This window comes from Bos grunniens, chromosome 8 (assembly GCF_055505025.1).
Source record: "Bos grunniens cultivar Pamir isolate PY7600 chromosome 8, Bosgru_T2T1.0, whole genome shotgun sequence".
NCBI classification, from domain to species: domain Eukaryota; kingdom Metazoa; phylum Chordata; class Mammalia; order Artiodactyla; family Bovidae; genus Bos; species Bos grunniens.
In genome coordinates, this window is record NC_141172.1 from 72,383,676 (window position 1) to 72,410,978 (window position 27,303).

General features: G+C 40.0%; 2 protein-coding genes across 5 annotated transcripts in view; both read right to left on the bottom strand.

The window, feature by feature from the left end:
• On the bottom strand, positions 1 to 3,289 carry GNRH1 (gonadotropin releasing hormone 1). The gene is made up of 3 exons (XM_086416505.1): positions 2,778 to 3,289; positions 1,714 to 1,809; positions 1 to 210 (listed from the first exon to the last, which is right to left on the bottom strand). The coding sequence occupies exons 1-3, from the start codon at positions 2,916 to 2,918 to the stop codon at positions 169 to 171; spliced, it is 279 nt and encodes a 92-aa protein (XP_086272631.1). The 5' UTR covers positions 2,919 to 3,289; the 3' UTR covers positions 1 to 168.
• A 4,627-nt stretch (positions 3,290 to 7,916) lies between these two features.
• Positions 7,917 to 27,303, bottom strand: part of KCTD9 (potassium channel tetramerization domain containing 9) — an 81,792-nt gene continuing 62,405 nt past the window's right edge. For all 4 annotated transcript variants that reach the window (XM_086416484.1, XM_086416485.1, XM_086416482.1 and 1 more), the window contains 3 exons: positions 14,013 to 14,118; positions 12,587 to 12,720; positions 7,917 to 9,826 (listed from right to left, as the gene is read on the bottom strand). In XM_086416484.1, coding sequence (XP_086272610.1) covers positions 9,710 to 9,826; positions 12,587 to 12,720; positions 14,013 to 14,118 — 357 coding nt within the window. In that variant the 3' untranslated portion in view covers positions 7,917 to 9,709. The remainder of the gene's footprint in view (positions 9,827 to 12,586; positions 12,721 to 14,012; positions 14,119 to 27,303) is intronic.

Genomic DNA, 27,303 nt, shown 5'->3' on the forward strand with positions numbered 1-27,303 from the left:
TTAACATTTATGCCATTTTATTCCCAATACGAGCACTTCCATCATGAAATCCATGCAACCTGGTGTAAGAATTTCTGAAATTCACACAATTTACAGACGTTAAATGGGTCACAGATTTCAAAATCAGAATTATACTTCAGTGTTATCAGTTTTTCTGGTCCTGTGGATTTATATCTTCCTCTGCCCAGTTTCCTCTTCAATCAGACTTTCCTGAAAAATAAATCAGTAATAAATATATCAAAGTTGATTTTCTGAGCTGAATGTCAACTTTTTTTGACATTTAAATTTTTTTAAATATTGATATTTAAATAATAGATCCATTTGTTTTTTTCACACTAAAAAGTGCTAGAGAGCTGGATCATGCTTTATGAATCAAATAAACATAAGATCTATTAATACATTGTTTCTAAGTATAGGGTGTGAGGACAGAGGTGAAAGAGAAGTCTGTCTTTTGACTTGTTCATCTATTATTAATCCAGTCTTTGCCTCAATTCTTTCTAGTGTCATATTCAGAAAATGTCACAGCTTGCTTTTATTTTATCATGAGGTAAGTAGAATTGAAAAAAAGGAAATAAAGATATTTGTCCACTTTTTTTTAAAAGAGTGGTTTTTACATTTTACTGATTTATTTTAAAAAATTTATTTGGCTGTACCTGGTCTTAGTTGCGGCATGTGGGACCTAGTTCTCTGACCAGGGATTGAACCTGGGCCCTCTGCATTGGGAGCATGGAGCCTTAGCCACTGGACCACCGGGGAAGTCCCTGTCCACTTTTTCTTTGTCCTGTCACTCATCTGCAGATGTGATGTTTTCAGGCTTTCTCTGTTCCTGGCCATAACTGAAAGTCAACTGTAATGCTTTCTCCATAGAATTATCCAGGCAAGAATACTGGAGGGGGTTGCCATGCCCTTCTCCAGGGGATCTTCCCAACCCAGGGATTGAACCCAGGTCTCCCACACTGCAGATAGATTCTACACCATCTGAGCCACCAGGAAAGCCTGTAATGCCTTCTAACTGCTGCAAATAAGTGGACCCAATTGCTCAGAGAATATCAATATTGAATTCAGGATTCAACTTCTATATTCAAGTCCATATATATATATATATTTTTTTTTTTTTTTAAATAAAAAACCTACATTGAGTTAGTAGATTTCCATTTAGGGTGGGAATTTGGAAACTGGTTTGTCCAATCAGAAAACCAGAAATCAAATCTGTAGCTCTGAATTGTAAATTGATCAGTTGGGGATTTTTTATTCCAAAAAGAAAGAAAATTCTGTAGCGCACCATTTTTGATTTCTACATTTCCCGGAGAAAACCATGTTATACCAAGAACTCTTGAAGAATTTGGTGGAAAAGTGTGGATTAGCCTAGAGGAGAATAATCTAGAGAGTTTGATGAATATACTTGAAGCACTGACAGGTAGCTATGGAAAGAAATTTGTCAGTCATTCCTAAGCCAGAGCTGAGATTAGTGGACACAGTTTGCAAAGAGATTTCAATTTAAGAAATGAAACAAGGTTCCGGCCATTAGTACTGTGTAACCACTGAGAAAGGGTGTTAAGAAATGACAAGGGCCCAGTACAAGAGGAATTCAGGCCGTCAGGAAGGTAAGCCCTGCAGTGGCTGAGAGGGAGTTGTCCTAAGAGGATGACCAAAGAGGTGGTACCCAGGACCCATCCATCTCTAAAGCTCCATGTTGTTAACATTGTAACTCACCAGAGCTGCCTTCAGGTCCCTCAGAGGAGAATGGGACTGGTGAACAATGCACCCACAGCACTTAGGTTCTACTGGCTGATCGACCTCCTTGGCTATCTGCGAATAAAGATTATTGAAGATGGAGGTAAAGAAATGAAATGGGATTTTTCGTTTCCACCAAAAATTGTATGTGGAAGGTGAAGTCAGGGGACTGTGGGACTGAGAAAGTTGCGAGTTGGGATGGGGACTTTTTTTCAATTCTCCTTTTAAAAAATGTTAATGTTTTTTTATTTTCTGGCTGCACCATGCAACATGTAGGATTTTTAAATTTTTTTTATGGGATACTGTCAGACACTTTTATAGATTGGTGTGCAGCTCCGGAGGCCATAGTAAGGAGAGAGAATATTTTTCTTCCTAGAAGTGATGAAAATGAAGTACTTTGAACCTCACAAGGAGAAGGTATACAAAAAAATACAAGAGCTTAGAGTTATGACTAGGATTGTTCTAATTTTCTAGTTTTTACTAAATATGTCATAGTTAATAGAGAATTGCTTCACAAATAGTCTGTGGAGAGGATTCTGGGCTTCTTTATTTCATACTGTGCATGTGCTAAGTCACTTCAGTCATGTCCGCCTCTTTGCAACCCCATGGACTGTAGCTTGCCAGACTCCTATGTCCATAGGATTCTCCAGGCAAGAATATTGGAGTGGGTTGCCATTTCCTCCTCCAGGGGATCTTCCTGACCCAGAGATGGAACCCAGGTCTCCTGCATTACAGGCAGATGATTCTTTACCACTGAGCCACCTGAGAAGCCTTATTGTTTCTAGGTCTTTTGGTGATTCTGTATCCTTAGAGTATAGCTTGCTCCTTTGCACCTTTTCCTCTGGAATCATTCCTGTTCTTTGTTCCACTGGTCTCTGTCCGAATTAAAGCAGGAATGGGGCTTGACTTGGGAAGTGCCTATCTCCCCAAGAACCTGGGTCAAGGGCAAGAATCCATAGCACACTTGGGCACACAAAGGATTTTAGTATCCTTCAGTTGGATCACATAAGCCACGTCTCATTTTGAAGTTGAGAGGGACTTACCTCTTGGAAAGAATCAATCACGTTCTCAGCATTTCTCTTTCCTCCAGGGCGCAGCCCATAGGACCAGTGTTGACCAGAGCAACCCACCACACAGAGAATCAGCAGGATTAATCCAGCTAGAAGTTTGGGAGTCGGCTTCATTCTGAGGAATATCAACACAGTGATAAAAATAGACCCAGACTGGGTTAAGCAAAGACCTCTTTGGTGAAAATCCTAACACTGGGGTCACTCACCCCGCAGAAGACGAAAGTGGGAGTGATCTACAGTTTTCACATAAAAGTACTTTAACAGTCCTTTAACATGTTGAGTACTTTTCAGAATTAAACTGTTCTGATTTTTATTATTTATTTGCTTATCCAAACCTCAGGATTCCACCTTTATCAAATTCACTTTTTACCTTAGTACTTTCTCCCCCTGTGATTGAGATTCTTTCCTGAGATAAAGAAAATTGGGCTATCTGCTCTGAAAAGTGGCTCCGACTAGAAGTCTCTGGCTAATAAAAGTTGCTTGACATTAAATGGTTACCCTGTGGTGCTAATTGCATTTTGCTGAGTGTGTGTCCTTTGGTCCTCCACATGGACGCTGACTGGACCATCTGTGAGCACGAGAGAGGACCTCACACTTTTCAAAGCTCCGAGTCCCAGACCAGCTGCCTCCCTGGCCACAGCGGCCTTCAGCCATCTGATGACATGTGGAATTCTCACAGATTAAATTTCCATTGGTGGGGAAGAAGCTAAAGACAGAACCAAATATTGGTTGATGAGCTCTTGCAGTTCCCCACAGGCTGGAGCTCTATGGCTGGAGGTGACAAGGACCAAGAAGGTCAAGGCTTCTATAGACACCACACCTGGCCTTAAGCCCTTAGGGTATAAAATGCCCTATAGATAGACAATAGCACGCAGTCTAAACAAAAGTGCTAGAAATACAAAGCATTTTACCTGTTTGAGAGCAGAGAGTCCCCCAAATCTCAAGCTTCCTTTGAAGTGTGTTGAATCTGACTGTTCACTTTTCTAGCTTCCTTTTTATATGAAACTTTTCCAAGACACTGAAATCTTCCCCACTGGTAAACTGCATTGCACATAGACTGTGTTTTTTTTTCTTTTTTTAATAGTAATTTCTTAAAGCCTCACATCAAGCCCTTAATGGTGTATATAATTGGAACACCCACTGGTGTATCTGTTAAATTTAGTTAAATCTTGGCCATTAAAATCTCACCTAAGACTTTTATAGTCGAGGCCACAATTCAAGAGATTAAAATCTAGCTAGGTAGAGTTCCCTTGAGGAAACTGACAGGCCAGTCAAGAGTTCAAGGAAAATAGCGGTCTTAGACTAAGTCATGCTAAATGGCACACATGGAAACTGTCACTAAGGAGCCCATGTAATAGTAATTGTATAGTCAGGATGTATAGGAGCAGCTCTCAGCTCTTAGATTCCCCATGTGTAAAATGAGCTGAGTTATAAGGAATAAGAAGTGAGTATTGGTACTGTCCCAAACCCATACAGAATTGCTAAAGTAGATGGTAGGAGTTTGGAAATCCCCTAGTCTTTTACCCTCCAGGTTTCTTCTTTGACTATTATTTTTTAAAATTTTTATCTGAGCGTAGTTGATCAACAAGGCTTGTTACCCTCTGTTGTACAGCAAAGAGAACCAGCCCCACACATACATATACCCACTCTCTCTCTCCCAACTCTCCTCCCTCATAGGTCATTACAGAGTATTGGGTAGAGTTCCCTGCGTATACAGCAGGTCTATTTATTTAACTTTTTTGGCCCCATCATGCAGGATCTTAATTCCCCAACCAGGGATCGAACTCGCACCCTCTCCAGTGGAAGTGTGGAATCTCAACTGCTGGACCACCGGGTAAGTCTCTTTATTTTTAAAAATTGGAGTATTGTTGACTTACAATGTTGTGTTAGTTTCAGGTGTACAGCAAATATATATACATATGTTCTTTTTCAGGTGCTTTTCCCTTATAGGTTATTACAAAATACTGAGTGTAGTTCCCTGTGCTATACAGTGTGTCCTTGTTGTTTATGTTTTATATATAGTAATATGTATCATCTGCTGATCCCAAACTCATTTATCCCCCTCCTTTTTCCTCTGGTAACCCTAAATGTGTTTTCTATGTCTCGGATTCTATTTCAGTTTTGTAAATAAGCTCATTTGTATCGTGTTTGAGATCTCACATATAAACAACAGCCTATGATGTTTTTGTCTAGTTTACTTTGTATGATAATCTCTAGGTCCTTCCATGTTGCTGCAAATGGTATTATTCTGTTCTTTTTTATGGCGAAGTAGTATTCCATCCTGTATATACACCACGTTGTCTTTCTTGCAAGCCTTCTACAGTATCAAAAAGTTAAGGAGGCATGTTGCAGTTTGAATGTGCTAAGTGCAAAAATAACCAGCCAGAGGTTCAGCTCATTTCAGTAGATGGTTATTGAGTTAAAAGACACAAATGCCTATGCTAAAGGTCATGGGAGTACAAAGATGAGAGATAATATGGCATGTGAATGACGCTAACCTTGCTCATTATCACAGCCCTGCAAAGCAGATCTCATGATCTAAATTTCAGAGATAGACATTGCACCCCAGAAGTGAGCTAATGGACGTTATATTTACACAGTAAAAGCATTTTAAAAAGAGAACCATTACTCTTTATTATATTTATTTGAATACATGATTATCTTCTCCTAATTTAAAAGTCATGATACTCAAAGATCGCATCTTATTTAAACATCTGTTAGTAAGTCCCCAGCATTGCCTGGAGAATCCTAGGGACAGGGGAGCCTGGTGGGCTGCCGTCTATGGGGTTGCGCAGAGTCGGACACAACTGAAGCGACTTAGCAGCAGCAGCAGCAGCATTTAGTCAGCATTCAATAGATTGGAATGAATGAACAAAAGGTAAGGACCTTTTAACCTGATCAGATCTGTTTCCTCTTCTGCATCAAAGATGTGTTTTAACTGACTTAGAATGAAATCTTCATGTCCAGTTGGATGAAGGTCTGTTACATTCGCTAAGCAGTAAATTGTTTCAAAATAACTGGATGTGTATTCACTTTAGAGTTAAGATTGGAAATTTCTCCTTGAGTAGGATGCTAGATCAGTCAGCTGTTGCCCAGTGTTATCTGGAAATAATTAATTACATCTACAAGAATTTGGCATAAAAAGCAATGTTGGTCCACGCAAATAAACTTCTTTGCCCGGCTACCTCTGTGGAGGTTGTCAGATCTGTGATAGGGTAGAGAAGAGGATGAACTTTAATTGCAAATCTAGGGGGAATTAAAAATAGAATGTAAGTGATTGACTTTATCTCATTTAGACACTTTGAATAATTTAAGTGCCATTCTGACATGGAGGAATGGAACCTCATCTCCCTATGAAGGTATGAGAGGCTGGTTTTCAACAAGAGTCCATTTTGTTTGAACGATGGATGCTGTTTAAGGTGTGATGTGCTTGTAACAGTATTGCTGAAGCAGATGTGTCTTTGGTTGAGACTAATGAAAGGGGAGTTGAGGCTTTGACCCTTGTCATGTTAATCTTTTGTCCCTGGTTAAGCTTCCCTGGATTACTGGTAGCCAATTTCCGTCAGTTGATATTCAGTCTTGGAAAAATGCTTTGAAATTTTTAGATGAATGCAGCCACATGGTCTGTGAATTCCTTCACTATGCGTCATGCCCTTGAAACCTGCCTTAGCATTGTCATAGATCTCAAGGGCAAAGGCCAAACTTGTTTATTTTCTACAGCACCAAATCGGGTATCAAACAAATATACAATTAATAGAATGTGGAGGTTTGGTGACAAACTGATCCTTGTCACAGTTCCAACGACAGATCAATTTGCCATGAAGCTGAATTTAGTAAATAGGATTTAAATAATTGAATTTTACCCTTAAACATTTTTTCCCCCTAAATTTAGAAATCTCCTAAATTTTAAAGTATGGCTCTCTATAAAGGGAAAATGGCTTTTTTTTTTAGCATTTAAAAAAAGCACCTCAAAATTACTAAAATGTAACAATGATTTAGTAGGTAGAACTAGTGGTAAAGAATCTACCTCCCAGTGCAGGAGAAGCAAAAGACGTGGGTTTGATCCCTGGCTTGGGAAGATCCCCCGGAGGAGTAAATGGCAACCCACTCCAATATTCTTGCCTGGGTAGCCCATGGACAGAGGAGTCCATGGGGTCACAAAGTCAGACACAACTGAGCGAATGAATACAACACACACAATCTTGCTGAATGACAGATGGAAACCTTCTTTGTCCTAATGTAAAATCTCAGCAGGAAGGACTCATGAACTCCTGCTGACATATCTAAGGTTGTGACAGGGTTTCAGATAATTAATCCTTGCATAAGGTACTTTGTGAAAAATAATAACTGCTTTTCCTTGTAGAGTTGTACCTTTTAAAGACAATATTTCCTTGGAGATTTAAAAAACTACTAGGGTTTTTCATATATTAAAGATTAAAGTTGACTAGGAGTAGATTTATTGCCAATTCATAAAATGAACAGTTGGAGAAAATACCCCAACTCTTGATTTATGATGGTAAACTTTGTAAGAAAATGAATATACAATATTTCATTGCTTTGAAATTACAGCTAAAAGACTATTACAGCATAATACATATTGCTCTAAACAGGTACATGAGTACAAATTTTCTCAATGTAGATCATTAGCTTATCTAGTTTAAAACCCTTTTCTAGACTTTCCCGCCCCTCCCCAAACAACTGTGTTTTAAACCTGTGTGTACAATCATGTTTCACTGCAAGGGTTAATGGGAGTTTTGAAATGTTCTTTCCTGCTTAAACTTCTTTCTCCTGGTTGTCAGGCAAGAACACTTTAGGAACAATGTATTTCACAAACCCAACAAAGCTAACAGGTAAAAATGTTCATCAGCTAAAGAGTAACACAAATGAGTTACTAGAAGACAGCCTTTTTTGGTCAGCATTAATGAAATGTCTGTGTTGTTAGCATGGTGGATTTTAAGAGGAGAATCATAAAATAATCATGCTTCAAGAAATAAGTTTAAAGGCACTTTCTTCTTTTTCACACAGACCCTCCGGGCCGGTCTTAAAACGCATACTGAAGAAATTAAGTAAATTTGGAAAGTTCTAATTTCCAAAAGCAAGACAAGAAACACCTTTTCAACATTTCACATCATTTATTAATGCAGGACACATTAGATCCAAAATCTGCATTTTCTAAGCATACTGTGTTTGGATCTTTCGGATTCTTCTGCAGGTTTAGGTTATGTCTACAGAGGTACCCTTAAGTGGATGAACAACACATTCTTTAATTATTGAAAATATAGTACAGAGTGAAATGATTTAAATATAATTTAGGCACATATTGATTATGAAAATAGATTATCTCTCAATACAATACTTCTCTGTCTTGGTAAAAATAATAAAGCAAAGAAAATAATTCATTTCTGAAGTTGCTTTCCTTCACCTGTAAAGGTCTATCTCCTCCCACTTATGCATATGTACCCTTTACTGTTAAGGAAAGCTTTGCATATGTATAGAAGAATAAGCTATGTAAATACTGAAGACATGTCATTCTCCCACAGGAGACAAAGTGGTTTTTAACGATTCCTTGCCTCACACAGATGAGTCTGGAGAATTCAGAACCCATTTGGACACAGCTTACATCCCTGCTCTTGGGGGTCGACATAAGGCCACACCAGTTACTGGTAAGGAAGTTCAGGCCCTGCCCCTGCAGAGCAAGTGACTCAAGGAAGCCAGGCTAAAATGTATTAAACGACAACACACCAGAACTATAAGAACCAAGGTGCTGACTGAATTGGTAGTCCATCTTGGAACCAGCCGAAAACCTTTATTTCCATTTAAGCTTTTTGATAACTATGGTCAAACTGTCAGTTTAGAATTCTTTGTTCCCCACGGTAGGGTCAGAGCTGCAGTTCTGTTGACTTCTAAAAGATGAATCTGCCATATTCATTCATATTTTATAGCTTTGATGGCAGTGGGTTTGGATTTCACACCTATTTCCAAGCTGGCCTTGTTTATCTGGCATTTGAGTTAAATGAATGTTAATTATGCGCCTTGGGGTTTTGGTTTTCAACTCTCTTCCTATGCTTGTTTTGACTGTACAGGGAGGAAACTAAGCGAGTAGTGTAAATAGATAAAATTGCCTGGGCTGGCATGGAGTGGAACTTGTTTAGAATGAAATTGTAAGTTGAAACCTCAGTGAAAAGCTGTAGGTAAATTGTTCACCATCCAGAGAGTTCCACTGCAAATGTAGCTGACGATGTATATATGACGTCTCTTTCCTGCCACTCTATCAGTAACACGGTTTCTTTAATTTAGCTACTCTTTTGTACTTAAAAAAAAAAATTCTTAAAATGAACCTGAAAAGAGAGCCTTGGGGAGTCTGATCTTACCATCTTCACACGGTGTGACAGGTATTCAAAGTAGGAGAGGCCCCACTAAAGCTATTTAGAAACCTGAACAACTTCTGCAAAATTGTAAAGTTCAACAATTTAAATATCCATACTGCATCTAGAGAGTCAATAAATATAATTGCATATGTTGTGCTTTTCATAAATTAAATTCCTCAAATGCATTTCAAACCCAGATGGTATTTCAACATCATGCCTATTTAAAAGCAAATATAATAGATACTATTTATTCCTGGTCGCAAGGCCACCAGGCAAATCCCCCTACTCCACTCCAAAGGCAGCAATCTAATCTAGCTTCCCTAAATCTACTGAAGGAGTGCTTCTCTGTTAAAAATCAGAATGTGGGGAAAAAAGTCACTTTTTCCCCATTATGCACCTCTGAGAACAAGCATAATCCTCTAAATGTTTTTTAATTCCCTTACAGTGTTATTTCTTCTAGATAACCGAGTGGGTGGAGAAAGAAGAGTGATAAGGAAAACTTTTGTCGTCTTCGGCAACTTCCTCCCTCCAGGCCTCTCATCTGACGCTCTGTGACATGTGTAGTGGTGTCAGCATCTCTTCAAAGATGGCGCCCTTCACGTTGGAACCCCGCAGGTTGGCTTCTTGAAGGTCACACCCAGACAGGTCACAATTCTGCAGGACACAAACAGTGTTCATGGAACTAACAGATTAAAGGGCTTATCTGTTCCTTCTTAAAATGGTTCCTGGGGCATATCAGGAAAAGGTTCCTAAAGAATAAAACTCACTTATTTCTGGAAAACTTTCAGAAGTTTTAGGAGAAAGCCGTATTTTTTCTCTCTAGTTGATGCTTACTCAGGCTGACCACCACAAATATATATAAACAAAGGTCAACGATGAAGCATGTCCCTTTTGAATTTTAAGCATTTAAAATCCAGAATGTAAAATGTATCTAAACAATTTTATGGGCTTCCCTGGGAATATGGGGCTTGAATGGAAGCAGCTCCACTGCCAGACAAACTCAGAGGGTCTGAGCATCAGAAACTGATTTCTGGGACCTGAGATAATCTTTATTCTTTTTTTAAAATTTATATTGGAGTCTAGTTGATTTTGGAGAAGGAAATGGCAACCCACTCCAGTATTCTTGCCTGGAAAGTCCCATGGGCAGAAAACCCTGGCAGGCTTACAGTCCATGGGGTCGCAAGAGTCAGACATGACTTAGTGACTAAAACACACATAGCTGATTTACCCTGTTGTGTTAGTTTCAGGTATACAGCCAAGTGATTTAGTTATATATCTCTCTGGGGTTCCCAGGTGGCGCTAGTGGTAAAGAACCTGCCTGCAAATGCAGGAGATGTGAGTTGAATCCCTGGAGGAGAGCATGGCAACTCACTCCAGTATTCTTGCCTGGAGAATCTGATGGACAGAGAAGCCTGGTGGGCTACAGTCCATGGCGTCGCAAGAGAGTCGGACATGACTGAGTGACTTAATGGTTTTACCACAATCTATGAACAATAATGAAAGGCATGGGGGTAGGGAAGATTCAGATTTTTAAACAGAGAAAGGGATTTTACTTAATAATTGTATCACGTAGCTGCCTAACATTAACATTCTCAGAGTAAGGAATTGCCTTTTTTTAACCCCCCAATTATGTATACAATTCAGTGAGTTTTAACAGATCATATACAGCAGTGTAACCACCACAACTGGTAGTTGCTTTCAAATTTCCCTTGAGATCAGAGAGTGACAGATGGGACAGGGATTTTTGGTTAAGTCCCTAGGGATGGTGGGGATGATGGTTAGAGAGAAGGGTGACTGCACATAACCTTTATAGTATAGAGGGTTAGCAGCTGCCCCAACAGTCATTCTGATTAGTCTTTGCAATCAGATAAAGGGAGGCGTTCTACTGTTTAAATAAAGAACTCATGTGTAGTCACATGCTAACTGAAACAAAGGGAAAAGATCCTCATCTTAGGTGACAGTAACAATATTTAAAAAGTTAAATATAGGTTTATACCTTCAGTCTTAAGCTGGTTCTTTTTGCCTTCAAGTTCAACGGGGCCTGCTACTATGCTGCTAAGAGCTATCAAGAGAACAAGGTAAATTCAGATAAGAAATCTAGATGCTAGCTATGAAACAGGATCACTGAATTAAGGATTGTATTTTGGACCTTAGGACTAAATAGGACTGCATAGGAAGGAAGTACAGAGTGAAAGAAGGATAGATGAAAACACAGAAACAGTACTCTTAGTATTATAATGAAAAAAGAGCAAGATGAAAACATTTAAAAAAATCAACAAGCTAAATGTTGACATACTATTCTCTAGAATCCAATCTATGCCAGATTTTCTTGTATTAGGTCTGTATTGTTCAGTACAATACTCCTAGTCACACACAGCAGTTTACATTTAAATGAATTTTAATTAAATACAACTTACAAATCCATCCCTCGGTTGCTCTGGCTCAATAGCCAGATGCGGCTGGTAGGTGCTGGACTGAATAGCACAGCCACAGGACATGCCCATTGTTGCCGAAAGAGCTATCAGACAGTGATATGGACCCATTAACAGCTATGCAGTCTGCCAGCTCAATCTGCAACTCAAGATGATATATACCAGACAATTCTGATGAAAAAGATGACTGGCTGGACAGAATTAAAAGTCTCAGGTTGAGATTCAAAAAAGAATATGATGCCAATTTAGAACAGGCTTTCCCTGAACCTGATTTCAAACACAGATATCATTTCAATTTCCAAACAAGTTTAAGAAATAATCTGGCTCCATTTAATTCTGTTTGGAATTAAAATCTAAGAAAACCACAATCAAGTGGATTAAAAAAGCATATATCAAATGTATCTACCTGAGGGAGATCCAAGGAAAAGAGGAGAGATCAGCTCAGACTGAATGCCAGATGAACCTTCAAATATGCCATCTAGAAAAACGGTACTGATGAACCTATTGGCAGGGCAGGAACAGAGACGCAGAGAACAGACTTGCGGACATGAGGCAGGGAAGGAGAGAGCGAGACAGACAGAGTAGCACTGCCCCCCACACACTAGCTTGTGTAAAATAGATGGTGGGAGGCTGCTGTATAGCACGGGGAGCTCAGCTCCGTGCTCTGTGATAAAAATAGAGGGACGGGGTATGTATGTCTACCTATGGCTGATGTTGTAGTACCAGCAGAAGCTAACAACATTGTAAAGAAATTCTACTCCAGTTAAAAATAAAATCTGAACCCTAGCATCTGTAACTTAGGTAAGTAGATTCTGCTCTGGAATTCAAATTTGTTTAAACAAGCAACTGAAAGAAAAGCATTCCATCAACCTGGTTGGCACGTTACCTGGCAGTATTGAACAGCCAACTACTTTGCTTTATTTAAGTACATTTTGCAGGAGCTACTCAGTCATTCTGGATGAACAAAAACTCAGTGACTCACCTCCAAATCAGTTCCTGCCAGAGTTGCCCCTCGGAGGTTACAGTTCTTCAACTTTGCATTCTTTAAGGTTGCAACTCTCAGGTTAATTCCTGTCATTTGACTTCCTTCCATATCCACACCTTTCAGATTAGCACCTAAAGTGAATATATTTTAGGAGCAGTTGAACTTAAAAATATTTATAGTCATTTATATTCAAAAGATGCAAGATGACTTAACAGGGGTAAATGTTGACCTCTGCGTCCTTTGGAAATGACTGAATTATAAATCTGTCTCTTGACCAATATACATACATATGGAGTTCTTTGTTAACAATCTGTTTGCTTATATTATGAATTAAGAATTCATGTTTTAGTCTGTATTTTTGAGGGAGGAATTCAATTTGGTCCTAGAGTTTGCACTTTTAAATATGCCTCCAAAAATTTATGGTGATGGAAATGAGTTATGTGTTTTCTGCTGCTTGCTAAGTCGCTTCAGTCGTGTCCGACTCTGTGCTACCCCATAGACGGCAGCCCACCAGGCTCCCCCGTCCCTGGGATTCTCCAGGCAAGAACACTGGAGTGGGTTGCCATTTCCTTCTCCAATGCATAAAAGTGAAAATGAAGTTGCTCAGTCGTGTCTGACTCTTAGCGACCCCATGGACTGCAGCCCACCAGGCTCCTCCATCCATGGGATTTTCCAGGCAAGAGTACTGGAGTGGGGTGCCATTGCCTTTTCCATATGTGTCTTCTAGATATACAAATAAACAAAATGACAAGTTCATGGACAAAACAAAGCAATAAGGAATTCGCAGACAAAACATTACATCCAAAAGTGATAAAAAACTGTCTGGCTTTATGCAAACTGAAGTTCTTCATTTTGGTCCACAATTAAGACTGTGGTGTTCTGTTATGGTGCCCTGGGGGAAGGATGGAAGAAGGGATAGTTAGGGAGATGGGGATGGACAGGTACACACTGCTATATTTAAAATGGATAACCAATAAGGACTGACTATATAGTATAGGGAACTCTGCTCAATGTTACGTGTCGGCCTGGATTAGAGGGGAGTTTAGGGGAGAATGAATACATGTTTATGTATGGCTGAGTCCCTTTATTGTCCACCTGAAACATTCACAGCATTGTTAATCAGCTATATTCCAATATAAAATGAAAAGTTTAAAAAACAATGCTGTTCTGTTTGGACATTTAAGATGTTGATACTTATCTCCAGCTGAAGCTTCGTTAAAAACTGGAGGCCACATTTCCTGAGTTCAGCATGCTGGTTTCCATCACTGAGACCAAACAATGGCTTAGCCCTTTGCAAATCCTCTAAGACAGAAGAAATGTTCCTCCCTATGGTTATATTTTACCAGTAACAATTATTTTGCTGGGCTTTTTACTTAATGGTGTGTTTTTACTTTAGAGAAGGTAATTACAGAGAGACTCTTACCTTCTAAATTGGCTTTGAGACCAGAGGGATCTTCAAAATTACACAGCTTCAAGGATGCTCCCTCTGCATTAGAACACAGCATCTTGACGCCCTGGAGATTGGCACACTGGCCATGGAAAGAGTAAAGTCTGTGTTTATTATGGTTCAGAATTTTGTTTGGACTAGAAAAAATTGGCTCAAAGTAAAAGAAGAAAAGAAAAAAAAAATCTGATATACTCATAATCAACTATTTTGTTTACAATAATTGTGAGAAGTTTTTAAAATAGTTGTTTTAAAAGAAAAAAAGCCAAATAAACAATAGCATTCCTACTGTACATGAAAAGAGTTTAGATAAAGAAGCTGGGGAGGGAGGACCATGACATCCCTATTTCTATTTTTATAAACCGCTCAGCTCATGACAATGTAACAGTTAACGTATGAAGAAAGCATAAAGTTGTTAGGGATCTAGATCTTCTCTTATTACTGCAGGAATGCAATTTCTGATGCTCAGTAATGTTGTCACTACCTTCATTTCAAAGGTCGGACTGCTAAGGCCAGCAATGAAAAGTGCCATCTAGCTACAAACACCACCAAGTTGCTTGTAGGGTCTTTCTGTACCAACCATCGCTCCAAAACATTGTCAACCCTGAGTACCCAAATGGCAGTTCAAGATATAAAGAGGAAAAAGAAAGTACATTTTGGAACTTTAAATTTAATGCCATCAGATCTGATGTCTAACAACTACTGGATATGGCAGGAAGCTATCTATAAAGTCAGTGATAATGTTAGACCTTCCCTAATTGGGGCCAAAGCAGAAGGTAAAAAGTATTTTAAAAACCCTCAGACATTAAAGAAATGATAATTGCAGTTGTTATTATAATTAGACCAATGAAGAAATCTAAATGCCTAAGCCTGATTAGGGCTTCCCTTGTAGCTCAGTCAGTAAAGAATCTGCCTGCAGTGCAGGAGACCTGGATTTGATCCCTTGGTCAGGAAGATCCCCTGAAGAAGGAAATGGCAACCCACTCCAGCATTCTTGCCCAGAAAATCCCACAGATAGAGGAGCCTGGTGGGCTGTAGTCCATGGGGTCCCAAAGAGTCGGGCACAACTGAGTGACCAACACTTACTTACTTAAGCCTGATTAAGTTATGTGATAACCATACCAAGAAAAATCCTTGTCTCATAAATGCAGTTTTATTCACCCACAGCCAATTCTAGTGAACAGAAGATGAACTACAGACCATTTCAAATCACAGATAACTGACAATCAGGTTTGCATTTCCATCCATGCCTGTGCTTTAACACGAGGTAGTTCAGAAGCTCAGACTGACAGGTAGGATACTGAGGACCTAGAAGATAACTCAAAGATGATTAGATTTTATGTACTTGAAAATATACTGTAAAAGGACAGGAAGGTGATATCTGAAAATAAATGTCTCTGGTTCTCGATGTAATGCTCCCAGGTAGAATATAAGTATTCCCAAGGTTATTATGTAAGTACTGCTCTCTACTCAAGGCTGTACTATGAATTCTCACAAATATATAAGAAACTCAGTGAGATTTTTTTGTCTTCAAAAACTGCAAAAAGTATTTCACCCTCTATTCATCAAATGGTAAAAGCAGGTCACCAACACTGCCACCTCAGAATGCAGCTACTAAGGAAATCAGCATTCTAGTTAGAAGATTTGGGCTATTTACTTTATCAAGGGGCAGTGGTTTTGATGAAAGCAGTTATTACTGTTTTTGAAAAGGGTAATGATATTAAGATTATGCTTAGGGCTTCCTTGGTGGCTCAGTGGTAGAGTTTGCCAGCTAATGCAGGAGACATGGGTTTGATCCCTGGTCCAGGAAGGTCCCACATGCCACCAGCCATCAAAGCTCGGTGCACAACTACTGAGCCCGTGCTCTGAAACCCATGTGCTGCTAACTACTGAAGTCCAAATGCTCTGGAGCCCATGCTCTGTAATAAGAGAAGCCACCAAAATAAGAAACCCATGCACTGCAATGAGAGAGCAGTCACCACTCGCTGCAACTAGAGAAAGGCCTACACAGCAACAAAGACCCAAAACAGCCAAATAAATAAATAAAACTATTAAAAAGCAAAAGATTGTTTGATAAATGGTCCTTGTCTTTAACAGAATAAAATATTTACAGGTAAAATAAGTTGCTTCAAAAATACTCTGTGGAGAGGTATAGACCATACACAACTGTTTCAACAGTGATACTGTTGATGCTGAGTAATGGAGATACAAAGGGATTCACTACACTAGCTCATTTTTGTCTATATTTCACATTTTCCAAAGGAAAAAGTCATCAAAAAAGACATAAGGAAAAGAAAACACCTGCTTTAGAGTCTAGCTCTAATGCTGCTGACAAACCAGCCTTTGGGGCTTGGGTAAGGGCACGTTTCGGTTTCTTAGTCTGTAAGACAGGGTCATACTCATCTTCAGTGTCCCTTCCAGGTCTTATCATCTGTTAAGTCTTGTACTGGGAATGTGCAATGGATTCATAAGAGCTGGATTACTATACCAGCTCCTACGCAGCAGGCTAAAGTCAACAATGAAAGGCAGATCAGGTAGAAGATGCATTCTAAAGGCACTGACAGAACAGAGGGTGCAGCTCAGACATGAACCCTGATAGCAGCTAAGGTCACCTTGATTGACAGCAGAATTGGAGGGTTCCTGCAGAAGGTTTCACAGCCCACAAGGGATCAACCAGGGAGAAGTTCAACAAGAGGGGTGGGAACGTCAGGTGCACCTTGTGCTTAGCTGGCCTCATATTCTGTGGACACTGCAATACATATGACTGTTCATTAGCAGCCATCTTCAAGTGCCAAAGACTATTAGCCACTAGTTTTTACTTTCACAGCCCCTACACTCTGGGCGGTGACTCCTCAACATGAGCCATTTTAATCAATAAACTTGCAGTTCTGCAGCACTTTAGTATGTATCAGGTAAAATTACATAGGCCGTTGCAAGACAAAGATGGCAGAGTAAAAGGACCTGGCGCTCATATCTTATGAGCACACCAAAATCACAGCAAACAACTATCCACAGAAATGACCAGAATCTACCCAAAAAAGATACTCTCTATCCAAACACATAAAGAAGAAACCACGAGATGGTAGGAGGGGTGCACTTATAATACAGTCAAACCTCATACCACCCAGGTGGGCAACCCACAGACTGGACAGTAATTATATCACAAAACTTCTCCCACAGGAATGAGAGCTCTGAGCCCCACAGCAGGGTCCCCAGCCTAAAGGTCCAGCACTGGGGGGAGGAGGCCCACAGAGCATTTTGCTTTGAAAGCCAGGAGGGCTTGATTGTAGATTGAGGGAAACAAAGGGGACCATGGGAAAGAGACTCAACTCTTGGAGAGCTAAGATAAGATCTTACACACACCCGAATCCAGGTCAAAAGCACTGATTCCATAGAAGCCTGGGCCAGACCTACCTGCTAGTCTTAGAGGGTCTCCTAGGGAGGTGGCAGGTGGGAGGCAGTTGTATTTCTCACTGGGTTCTTAAGCTGGTGGTGGACATAGTGGAAATCTATGTGAACTCTGGCTGGAGGCCCACATCTTGAGTCCTTGACACCAAGACCTGGCCCCACACAACAGCATGTAGGCTCCAGTGCTGGGATGCCTCAGGCCAACCAACCCACAAGCCAGAAATACAGCCCCAACTATCAGCAGACAGGCTTACTGAGCCCACAGAAACCTCCAGACATGCCCCTGGACATGCCCTTGCCCACCACAGGGCCAAGACCCAGCTCCAGAGGCAAGTGGGCAGGCATGAGCCCCTCCTGCCAGAAAGACTGCACAAGCCTCTAACCAGCCTCACACACCAGGGGGCAGACACCTGAAGCAAGAAAACTACGATCCTGCAGAACTAAGTCCATAAATATGAGTCAGAAACTATGCTGGGATCAGGCTGGTCCCTGGCTCTTAATGATGAGAAGGGAGTATACTGCTAGACACACAGGACAGCCCCCACTGAGGGCCACTTCCCCAAGGTTGAGAAATGTTACTAAGCTACTACATACATTGCTATTGCTAAGTCACTTCAGTCGTGTCTGACTCTGTGTGACCCCACAGACGGCAGCCTACCAGGTTTCCCCATCCCTGGGATTCTCCAGGCAAGAACACTGGAGTGGGTTGCCATTTCCTTCTCCAATGCATGAAAGTGGAAAGTGAAAGGGAAGTCGCTCAGTCGTGTCCAACCCTCAGTGACCCCATGGACTGCAGGCTCCTCCATCCATGGGATTTTCCAGGCAAGAGTACTGGAGTGGGGTGCCATTGCCTTCTCCAACTACATACATAAGAAATACAAATAGAAATTTAAACAAAATGAAACAGCAAAGGAATATAGTCCAGACAAAAGAACAAGATAAAACCTCAGAACAACTAAGTGAAGTGGAGATAGGCAATCTACCTGAGAAAGAGTTCAGAGTAATGATCGTAAAGATGATCCAAGAACTCTGGAAAAGAATGGATGCAGAGAGAGAAGTTGCAAGAAATTCTCAACAAAGACTTAGAAAATACAAAGAATAAACAGAGTTGAAGAATCTAATAACTGAAATGAAAAGCACACAGAAGGAATCAACAGCAGAATAAATGAGGCAGAGGAACAAGGAGAGAGAAGAACTGTCTTCTAGTGAGTTGGAAGACAGACTGGTGGAGATCACTGCTGTGGAACAGAATCAGGAAAAATAATGAAAAGAAATGAGGACAGTTTAAGAGACCTCAGGGAAAAATGTCAAATGCATCAAGATTTGCATGATAGAGGTCCCAAAAGAAGATGAGGGAGAGAAAGGGCCTGAGAAAATATCTGAAGAGATAATAGCATGGGAAAGGAAATAGTCACCCAAATCCAGGACGCACAGGGCGTCCCGTTCAGTGTTAACCCAAGGAGGAACATGCTCAGACACATAATAATCAAACTGACAAAATTTAAAGAGAAAATATTAAAAACAACAAGGGAAAAGCAACAAATAACATACAAGAAAATCCCCATAAGACTAGTGGCCATTTTCTTACGAGAATCTCTGCAGGCCAGAAGGTAGTGGCATGATATATTTAAAATGATGAAAGGGAAAAACCTACAACCAAGAATACTCTACCCGGCAAGACTCTCGTTCAGATTCAATGGGAAAGCAAAGCCTTTACAGACAAGCGAAAGAATTCAGCACCTAAGAGAATTCAGCATCGGCTTTACTACAAATGCTAAAGGAACTTCTCTGCAAAGAAAAGGCCACAACTAGGAACAAGAATATTAGGAAACAGGAAACCTCACCAGTCAAGGCAAATATACAGTAAAGGCAGGAAATCATCCAGGCACAAATACAACATCAAAACCAGTAATCATGAGAGCAAAGGAGTATGCATGCAGAATTTTAAAAATATATTTGAAATTAAGAGATCAGCAACTTAATAATCTGTCCATATAGACTTCTATATCAAATCCTCATGGTAACCATAAACAAAAAAATCAGTAATAGATATATACACAGAAAAGAAAAAGTAACCCAAATACAACATTAAAGATCATCATCAAATCATAAGACAACAAAGGAGGAAAGGAAGAAAAAACACCTACAAAAACAAATCCGAAACAATTAACAAAATGGCAACAAGAACATACATATTGATAATTATCTTGAATGTAAATGGATTAAATGCTCCAACTAAAAGACAAAGAATGACTGAATGGATACAAAAATCAAGACCCAGAGATACGCTGTCTATAGGAGACCCACTTCAGAGCTAGACACATACAGAGTGAAAGTGAGGGGGTAGAAAAAGGTATTCCATGCAAATGGAAATCAAAAGAAAGGTGGAGGAGCAATACTCAAATCAGACAAAACAGGCTAAAATGAAGACTGTTACAAGAGACAAAGATGCACCCTACATAATGACCAAGGGAATAAACCAAGAAGATATAACAATTACAAATATATGTGCACCCAAAATAAAAGCACCCCAATATAAAGCAAATGTTAACATACATAAAAGAAGAAATTGAGACTGACACAGTAACAGTGGGGGACTTTAACACCCCACTTACACCAGTGGACAGAACAGCCAAACAAAATCAGTACGGAAAAACAGGCCTTAAAAGGAACATTAGAGCAGATGGACTTAAATTGATATTTATACAGCATTCCATCCAAAGTAGCAGAATACACATTCTTTTCAAGTGCACATGGAACATTCTCCAGAATTTATCACATGCTGGGCCACAAAGCAAATCTTGGTAAGTTTAAAAAAACTGAAAATTGTATCAAGCATCTTTTCCAACCATAATGCTATGAGATTAGAAACCAAATCCAAGGGGAAAAAAAATTACAAAAACCACAGATACGTGGAGGATAAACAATATGCTAGTAAACAACCAATGGATCCCTGAATAAATAAAAAAATATCAGAGCCAAATGAAAATGAAAAAATGACAATCCAAACCCTATGGGATGCAGCAAGAGCAGTTCTAAGAGAGAAGTTTATAGCAATAAAAACTTACCTCAGAACAAAAGAAAAATCTCAAATAAACAACCCAGTGTTACACCTAAAGCAACTAGAGAAAGAACAAACAAAATCCAAAGTTAGTAGAAAGAAATCATAAAGATCAGAGCAGAAATCAATAAACTAGAACTACAGACTAATAACTGAAAAGATCAATGAAACCAAAAGCTGGTTCTTGAAAAAGATAAAACAAAAACAAAAACAAAAACACCTGATGAACCTTTAGCCAGACTCACCAAGGCGGTGGTGGGGGGGCAGGGGGCGGGGAGGGGGGAAGAAGGCCCAAAGGAATAAAATTAAAAATGAAAAAGAAGTTACAACAAACACCATGGAAATACAAAGGACCATAAGAGACTACCACAAGCAACTATATGCCGATAAAACTGGCAACCTAGAACAAATGAACAAGTTCTTACAAAGGTACAATCTTGCAAAACTGAACCAAGAACAAATAGAAAATATGAACAGACCAATCACAAGTACTCAAATTGAATCTGTGACTCCCAACTCCCAACACACAGAAGTCCAGGAGTATTAAACATCTATTAAACATTTAGAGAAGAGTTCATAGTTATCCTTCTGAAACTTCTCCAAAAAACTGCAGAGGAAGGAGCCCTTCCAAACTAGCTCTGTGAGGCCAGCATCACCCTGCTACCAGAATCAAAGATAACACAATACCATCTTTCTAGATTCCAGATGCATGTGTTAATATACTGTATTTGTTTTTCTCTTTCTGACTTACTTATGGAGAAAGAAACATCAACATATATACACTATCATGTGTCAGATGTATAGCTGGTGAAAAGCTGCTGTATATTGTAGGGAGACCAGTTTGGCGCTATATGATAATCTGGAGGGATAGGATCAGGGGAGGGGACAGAGGCTCAAGGAGGGGATACATGTATCATTATGGCTGTTTCATGTTGCTTTATGGCAGAAACCAACACAAATTATAAAAACTAAAATATGAAAAAGAAAAAAGATACCACACAAAAAGGAAATTATAGGCCAATATCACTGATGATATTGAACCAGACACGGAACAACAAGCTGGTTCAAAATTGGGAAAGGAATACATCAAGGTTGTATATTGTCACCCCGCTTATTTAACTTACATGCAGAGTAACATTAGGCAAAATATTGGACTGGATGAAGCTCAAGTTGGAATCAAGATTGCTGGGAGAAATATCAACAATCTCAGATATGCAGATGACAACCACCCTAAAGAAAGAGGAACTAAAGAGCCTCTTGATGAAGGTGAAAGAGGTGAGTGAAAAAGCTGGCTTAAAGCTCAACATTAAAAAAACTAAGACCGTGGCATTCAGTCACTTCACGTCCTTCATGGCCAAATACATGGGGAAAAATGGAAAACATTGACAGACTTTGTTTTGCTGGGCTCTAAAATCACTACAGATGGTGACAGCAGCCATGAAATTAAAAGATTCTTTCTCCCTGGAAGAAAAGCTACGACAAACCTAGAAAGTATATTAAAAAGCAGAGACGTCACTTTGCCCACAAAGGTCCCTCTAGTCAAAACTATGGTGTTTCCAATGGTCATGTACAGATGTGAGAATTGAACCATCAACCTGGAATATTCACTGGAAGGACTGATGCTGAAGCTCCAATGCTTTGGCCACCTGATGTGAAGAGCCGACTCATTGGAAAAGACCCTGATGCTGGGAAAGACTGAGGGCAGAAGGAGAAGGGGACGACAGAGGATGAGATGGTTGGATGGCATCATCAACTCAATGGACAGGAGTCTGAGTGAACTCTGGGAGACGGTGAAGGACAGGGAAGCCTGGCTTGCTGTATTCCATGGACTTGCAAAGAGTTAGACACGACTGAGCAACTGAACAACAACATATCATTGATGAACACAGATGCAAAAATCCCCAGCAAAATATTGGCAAACTGAATCCAGCAATGCATTAAAAGGATCACATATCATGATCAAGTGGGATTTATCACAGGGATTCAAGAATTTTTTCAATATCCACAGACCAATCACTGTGATTCACATTAACAAACTGAAGAGTGAAAACCTTATGATCATCTCAATCAATATAGGAAAAGCTTTTGATAAAATTCAACATGCATTTATGATAAAAAAAAACTCTCCAGAAAGTGGGCATAGAGGGAACTGACCTCAACATAATAAATATTGGCAAACCCACAGCTAACATCATATTCAATCATGAAAAGCTGAAAGCATTTCCTTTAAGATTAGGAACAAGACAAGGACATTCATTCTCACCACTTTTATTCAACACAGTTTTGAAGTCTTAGTCACAACAATCAGAAGAAAAAGGAAAAAAAGCTATATTTAAAAAGTAATACTATCACTGTCTGCATATGACATGATACTTTACACAGAAAATCCTAAAGATGCTATCAGAAAACTACTAGAGCTCATCAATAAATTCAGATAAGTTGTAGGATAGAAAATTAATACACAGGAACCTGTTATATTTCTATATATTAACAATGAAAAAGAAAGGAAACAATCTCATTTACCACTACAGCACAAAGAATAAAATACCTAGGAGTAAACATATCTAAGGGGGTAAAAGACTAATACTTAGAAAATTGTAAGAAGCTAGTAAAAGAAATTGAAGATGATACAAACAAATGAAAAGACATACCATGTTTCTGGACTGGAAGAATACTGTCAAGATGACCATACTACCTAAAGCAATCTACAGATTCAATGAAATCCTTATCAAATTACCAATGGCATTTTTTACAGAACTAGAACAAATTTTAAATTTGCATGGAGGTGCAAAAGATCCCAAGTAGCCAAAGCCACAGAGACACCAAAGGTGGTGGATTAGAAGGAAGTGCGCTCGTCTTTTGTGAGAACACCAAAATCACAATTAGCTACTGAACAACCATCAATAGGAGGATGTTAGAACCCACAAAAAAAGATACTCCATGTCCAAGAACAAAGGAGAAGTGGCAAGAAGATGGTAGGAGGGACACAATCAGTTTTAAAATCAAACCTCACACTCCCCAGAGACTTGGAGGAAACAAACAAAACCCTGTGCACACCAGGACCCAGGGAAAGGAGCAGTGACCCTCCACAAGAGACTGAGCCAGACCTCCCTATGAGTGGTATGAGTGTCTCCTCCAGAGGCATGGTGAGCAGTGGCCTGCCACGGGGACAGGGGCACTAGCAGCAGCAGTCCTGGGAGGCACGGCATGTGGCCTAAGTCCTCTTGGAGGAGGTCGCTATTAGCCCCACCACAGAGCCGCTGGGTGGACAATCCACAAATTGGAGAAAAATTAAAACAAAGAAGTTCTTGCACTCTTGTGAAAGTTCTAGGCCCTGCAAGAGACTTCTCAACACAGAGGGGCAGGGAATCTGACTTTGATGGTCAGCAGGATTTGATTACAGAACTTCTATAGGACCGGGGAAACAGAGACTCTGGGAGGGCACAGAAAAAGCTTCCTGCACACCAGGACCCAGGAGAAAGGAGCAGGGACTCCATAAGTGACTGAGCCAGACGTGCCTATGAGTGTCTGGGAATCTGCAGCAGAGGCGTGGGTTTACAGTGGCCTGCTGCAGAGTCAAGGGCATTGCTAGCTGTAGTCCTGGGAGGCACGGTATGCTGGTATAAGTCCTTTTGGAGGAGGCTGCCTTTATACCTACCATAGAGTCTATAGCCTATGACAGAGACTACAGACTCTAGGACTCTGCCACCTCAGGCCAAACTACAGGGAGGAAACACAGTCCCAACCATCAGCAGAAAACTGGATTAAAGTTTTACTTAGCACTGGCCCTGCCCACCAGAGCAAGATCCAGTTTTCCCTACAGACAGTGCCTATCAGGAGCTTACACAAGCCTCTTGTCCTCATCCATCGGAGGGCAGACAAAATGAAAATCATAATCACAGAAAACCAGCCAAAATGATCACATGGATCACAGCCTTGTGTAATTCAGTGAAACTATAAGCCATGTCATGTAGGGCCACTCAAGAAGGGCAGGTCATGGTGCAGAGTTCTGACAAACGGTGGTCAACTGGAGAAGGGAATGGCAAACCAGTTCAGCATTCTTGCCTGACGAACCCCATGTCCAGTATGGAAAGACAAAAAGATACGGCACTGAAGGAGGAACCATTCTGCGGCACCCCCCACCACAACCCCAGGTAGGTAGGTGTTCAATATGCTACTGGAGAAGAGTACAGAAAAACTCCAGAAGGAATGAAGAGGCTGAGCCAAAGCAGAAAGGATGCCCAGCTGTAGATGTGTCTGGTGGTGAAAGTAAAGTGCAATGCTGTAAAGAACAATATTTCATTGGAAATATTGGGAAATCCAGTATTAGGTCCATGAATCAAAGTAAACTGGAAGTGGTCAACAGTAGATGGCAAGAAGGAACATCAACATTTTAGGAATCAGTGCACTAAAATGGACCAGAATGGGTGAATTTAGTTCAGATAACCATTATATCTACTACTGTGGCCAAGAATCCCTTAGAAGGAATGAAGTAGCCCTCATAGTCAACAAGAGAGTCCAAAATGCAGTACTTGGGTACAGTCTCAAAAATGACAGAATGATCTTGGTTCATTTCCAAGGCAAACCGTTCAACATCACAGTAATCCAAGTCTATGCCCCAACCACTAATGCCAAAAAAGCTGAAGATGAATGGTTCTTTGAAGTCCTACAAGACCTTCTAGAACTAACACCAAAAAAAGATGTCCTTTTCATTATAGGGGACTGGAATGCAAAAGTAGGAAGTCAAGAGATACCTGGAATAACAGGCAAGTTTGGCCTTGGAGTACAAAATGAAGCAAGGCAAAGGCTAACCGAGTTTTGCCAAGAGAACACACTGGTCTCAGCAAACACCCTCTTCCAACAGTATAAGAGATGATTCTACACATGGATATGACCAGATGGTCAATACCAAAATCAGATTGAATATTTGCAGGCAAAGATGGAGAAGTTCTCTCTACACAGCCAGCAAAAAGAAGACCTGGAGCTGACTACTGCTCAGGTCATCAGCTCCTTACTGCAAAAATCAGACTTGATTGAAAAAAGTAGGGAAAACCACTAGGTCACTAAGGTATGACCTAAATTAAATCCCTTATGATTATACAGTAGAAGTGATAACTAGATTCAAGGCATTAGATCTGATAGACTGCCTGAAGAACTACAGATGGAGGTTTGTACCATTGTACAGGAGGTAGTGATCAAAACCATCCCCAAGAAAATGAAATGCAACAAGGAAAAATGGCTCCTTGAGTAGGCCTTACAAATAAATAAGAAATGAAGAGATGTGAAAGTCAAAGGAGCAAAGTAAAGATATACCTATCTGAATGCAGAGTTCCAAAGAACAGCAAGGAGAGATAAGAAAGCCTTCTTAGGTGGACAATGCAAAAAATTAGAAGCAAACAATAGAATGGGAAAGACTAGAGATCTCTTCAAGAAAATTAGAGATACCAAGGGAACATTTTATGGAAAGATGGGCACAGTAAAGGAGAGAAACATAAGAATCTCAAAGAAGCAGAAGAGATTAAGAGAAGGTGGCAAGAACACACAGAAGAACTGTACAAAAAAGGTCTTAATGACCCAGACACAATGGTGTGGTCACTCACCAAGAGCCAGACATCCTGGAGTGTGAAGTCAATTAGGCCATAGGAAGCATTACTACAAACAAAGCTATTGGAGGTGATGGAATTCCAGCTAAGGTATTTCAAATCCTAAAATATGATGCTGTTAAAATGCTGCACGCAATATGCCAGTAAATTTGGAAAACTCAGCAGTGGCCACAGGACTGGAAGAGATTTCATTCCTATCCCAAAGAAAGGCAATGCCAAAGAATGTTCAAATTACCACACTATTGCGCTCATTTCACCTGCTAGCAAGGTAATGCTCAAAATCCTTCAAGCTAGGCTTCAACAGTGCATGAACCAAGAACTTCCAGATGTTCAAGCTGGATTTCGGAAAGGCAGAGGAAACAGATCAAATTGCCATCATCCACTGGATCATAGATAAAAGGAATTTCAGAAAAACATATACTTCTAATTCATTTACTAAGCTAGAGCCTTTGACTGTGTGGATCACAACAAACTTTGTTTGAATGTTGTGACTTTCACAACATTCTTCAAGAGATGGGAATACCAGACCCTTTACCTTACCTGCCTGCTGACAAACCTGTGTACAGGTCAGGAAGCAACAGTTAGAACCAACATGGTACAACAGACTGATTCAAAATTTGGCAAGGGCTCAAGCCTGTGTATTGTCATTCTGCTCATTTAACTTATATGCAGAGTACATCACGCGAAATGCTGGGCTGGATGAATCACAAGCTGGGATCAAGACTGCTAGGAGAAATACCAGTAACCTCAGATATGCCGATAACACTACCCTAAAGGCAGAAAGCAAAGAGGGACTAAAAAGCCTCTTGATGAAAGTGAAAGATAAAAGCAAAAAGCTGGTTTAAAACCAAACATTCAAAAAACTAAGATAATGGCATTCACTCCCATCACTTCGTGGGATCATCATCATCAAAGATATCTGCCATCACTTCATGGCAAATAGATGGAAAAAAAATGGCAACAGTGACAGACTTTATTTCTTTGGGCTCCAAAATCACTGCAGATGGTGACTGCAGCCATGAAATTAGTACTGAATATAATTCCCGTGATTTACAGTAGGACCTTGTTTATCTGCTTTATGTACAGTAGCATGTAAGTATTGTGTATCTTTATAATTTTTTAAGTAAACTGAGATAACCCAATGAATAGCCTACTAATACTCTCCTGGTACCTAAATATGATATGCTAGGTGACAAGG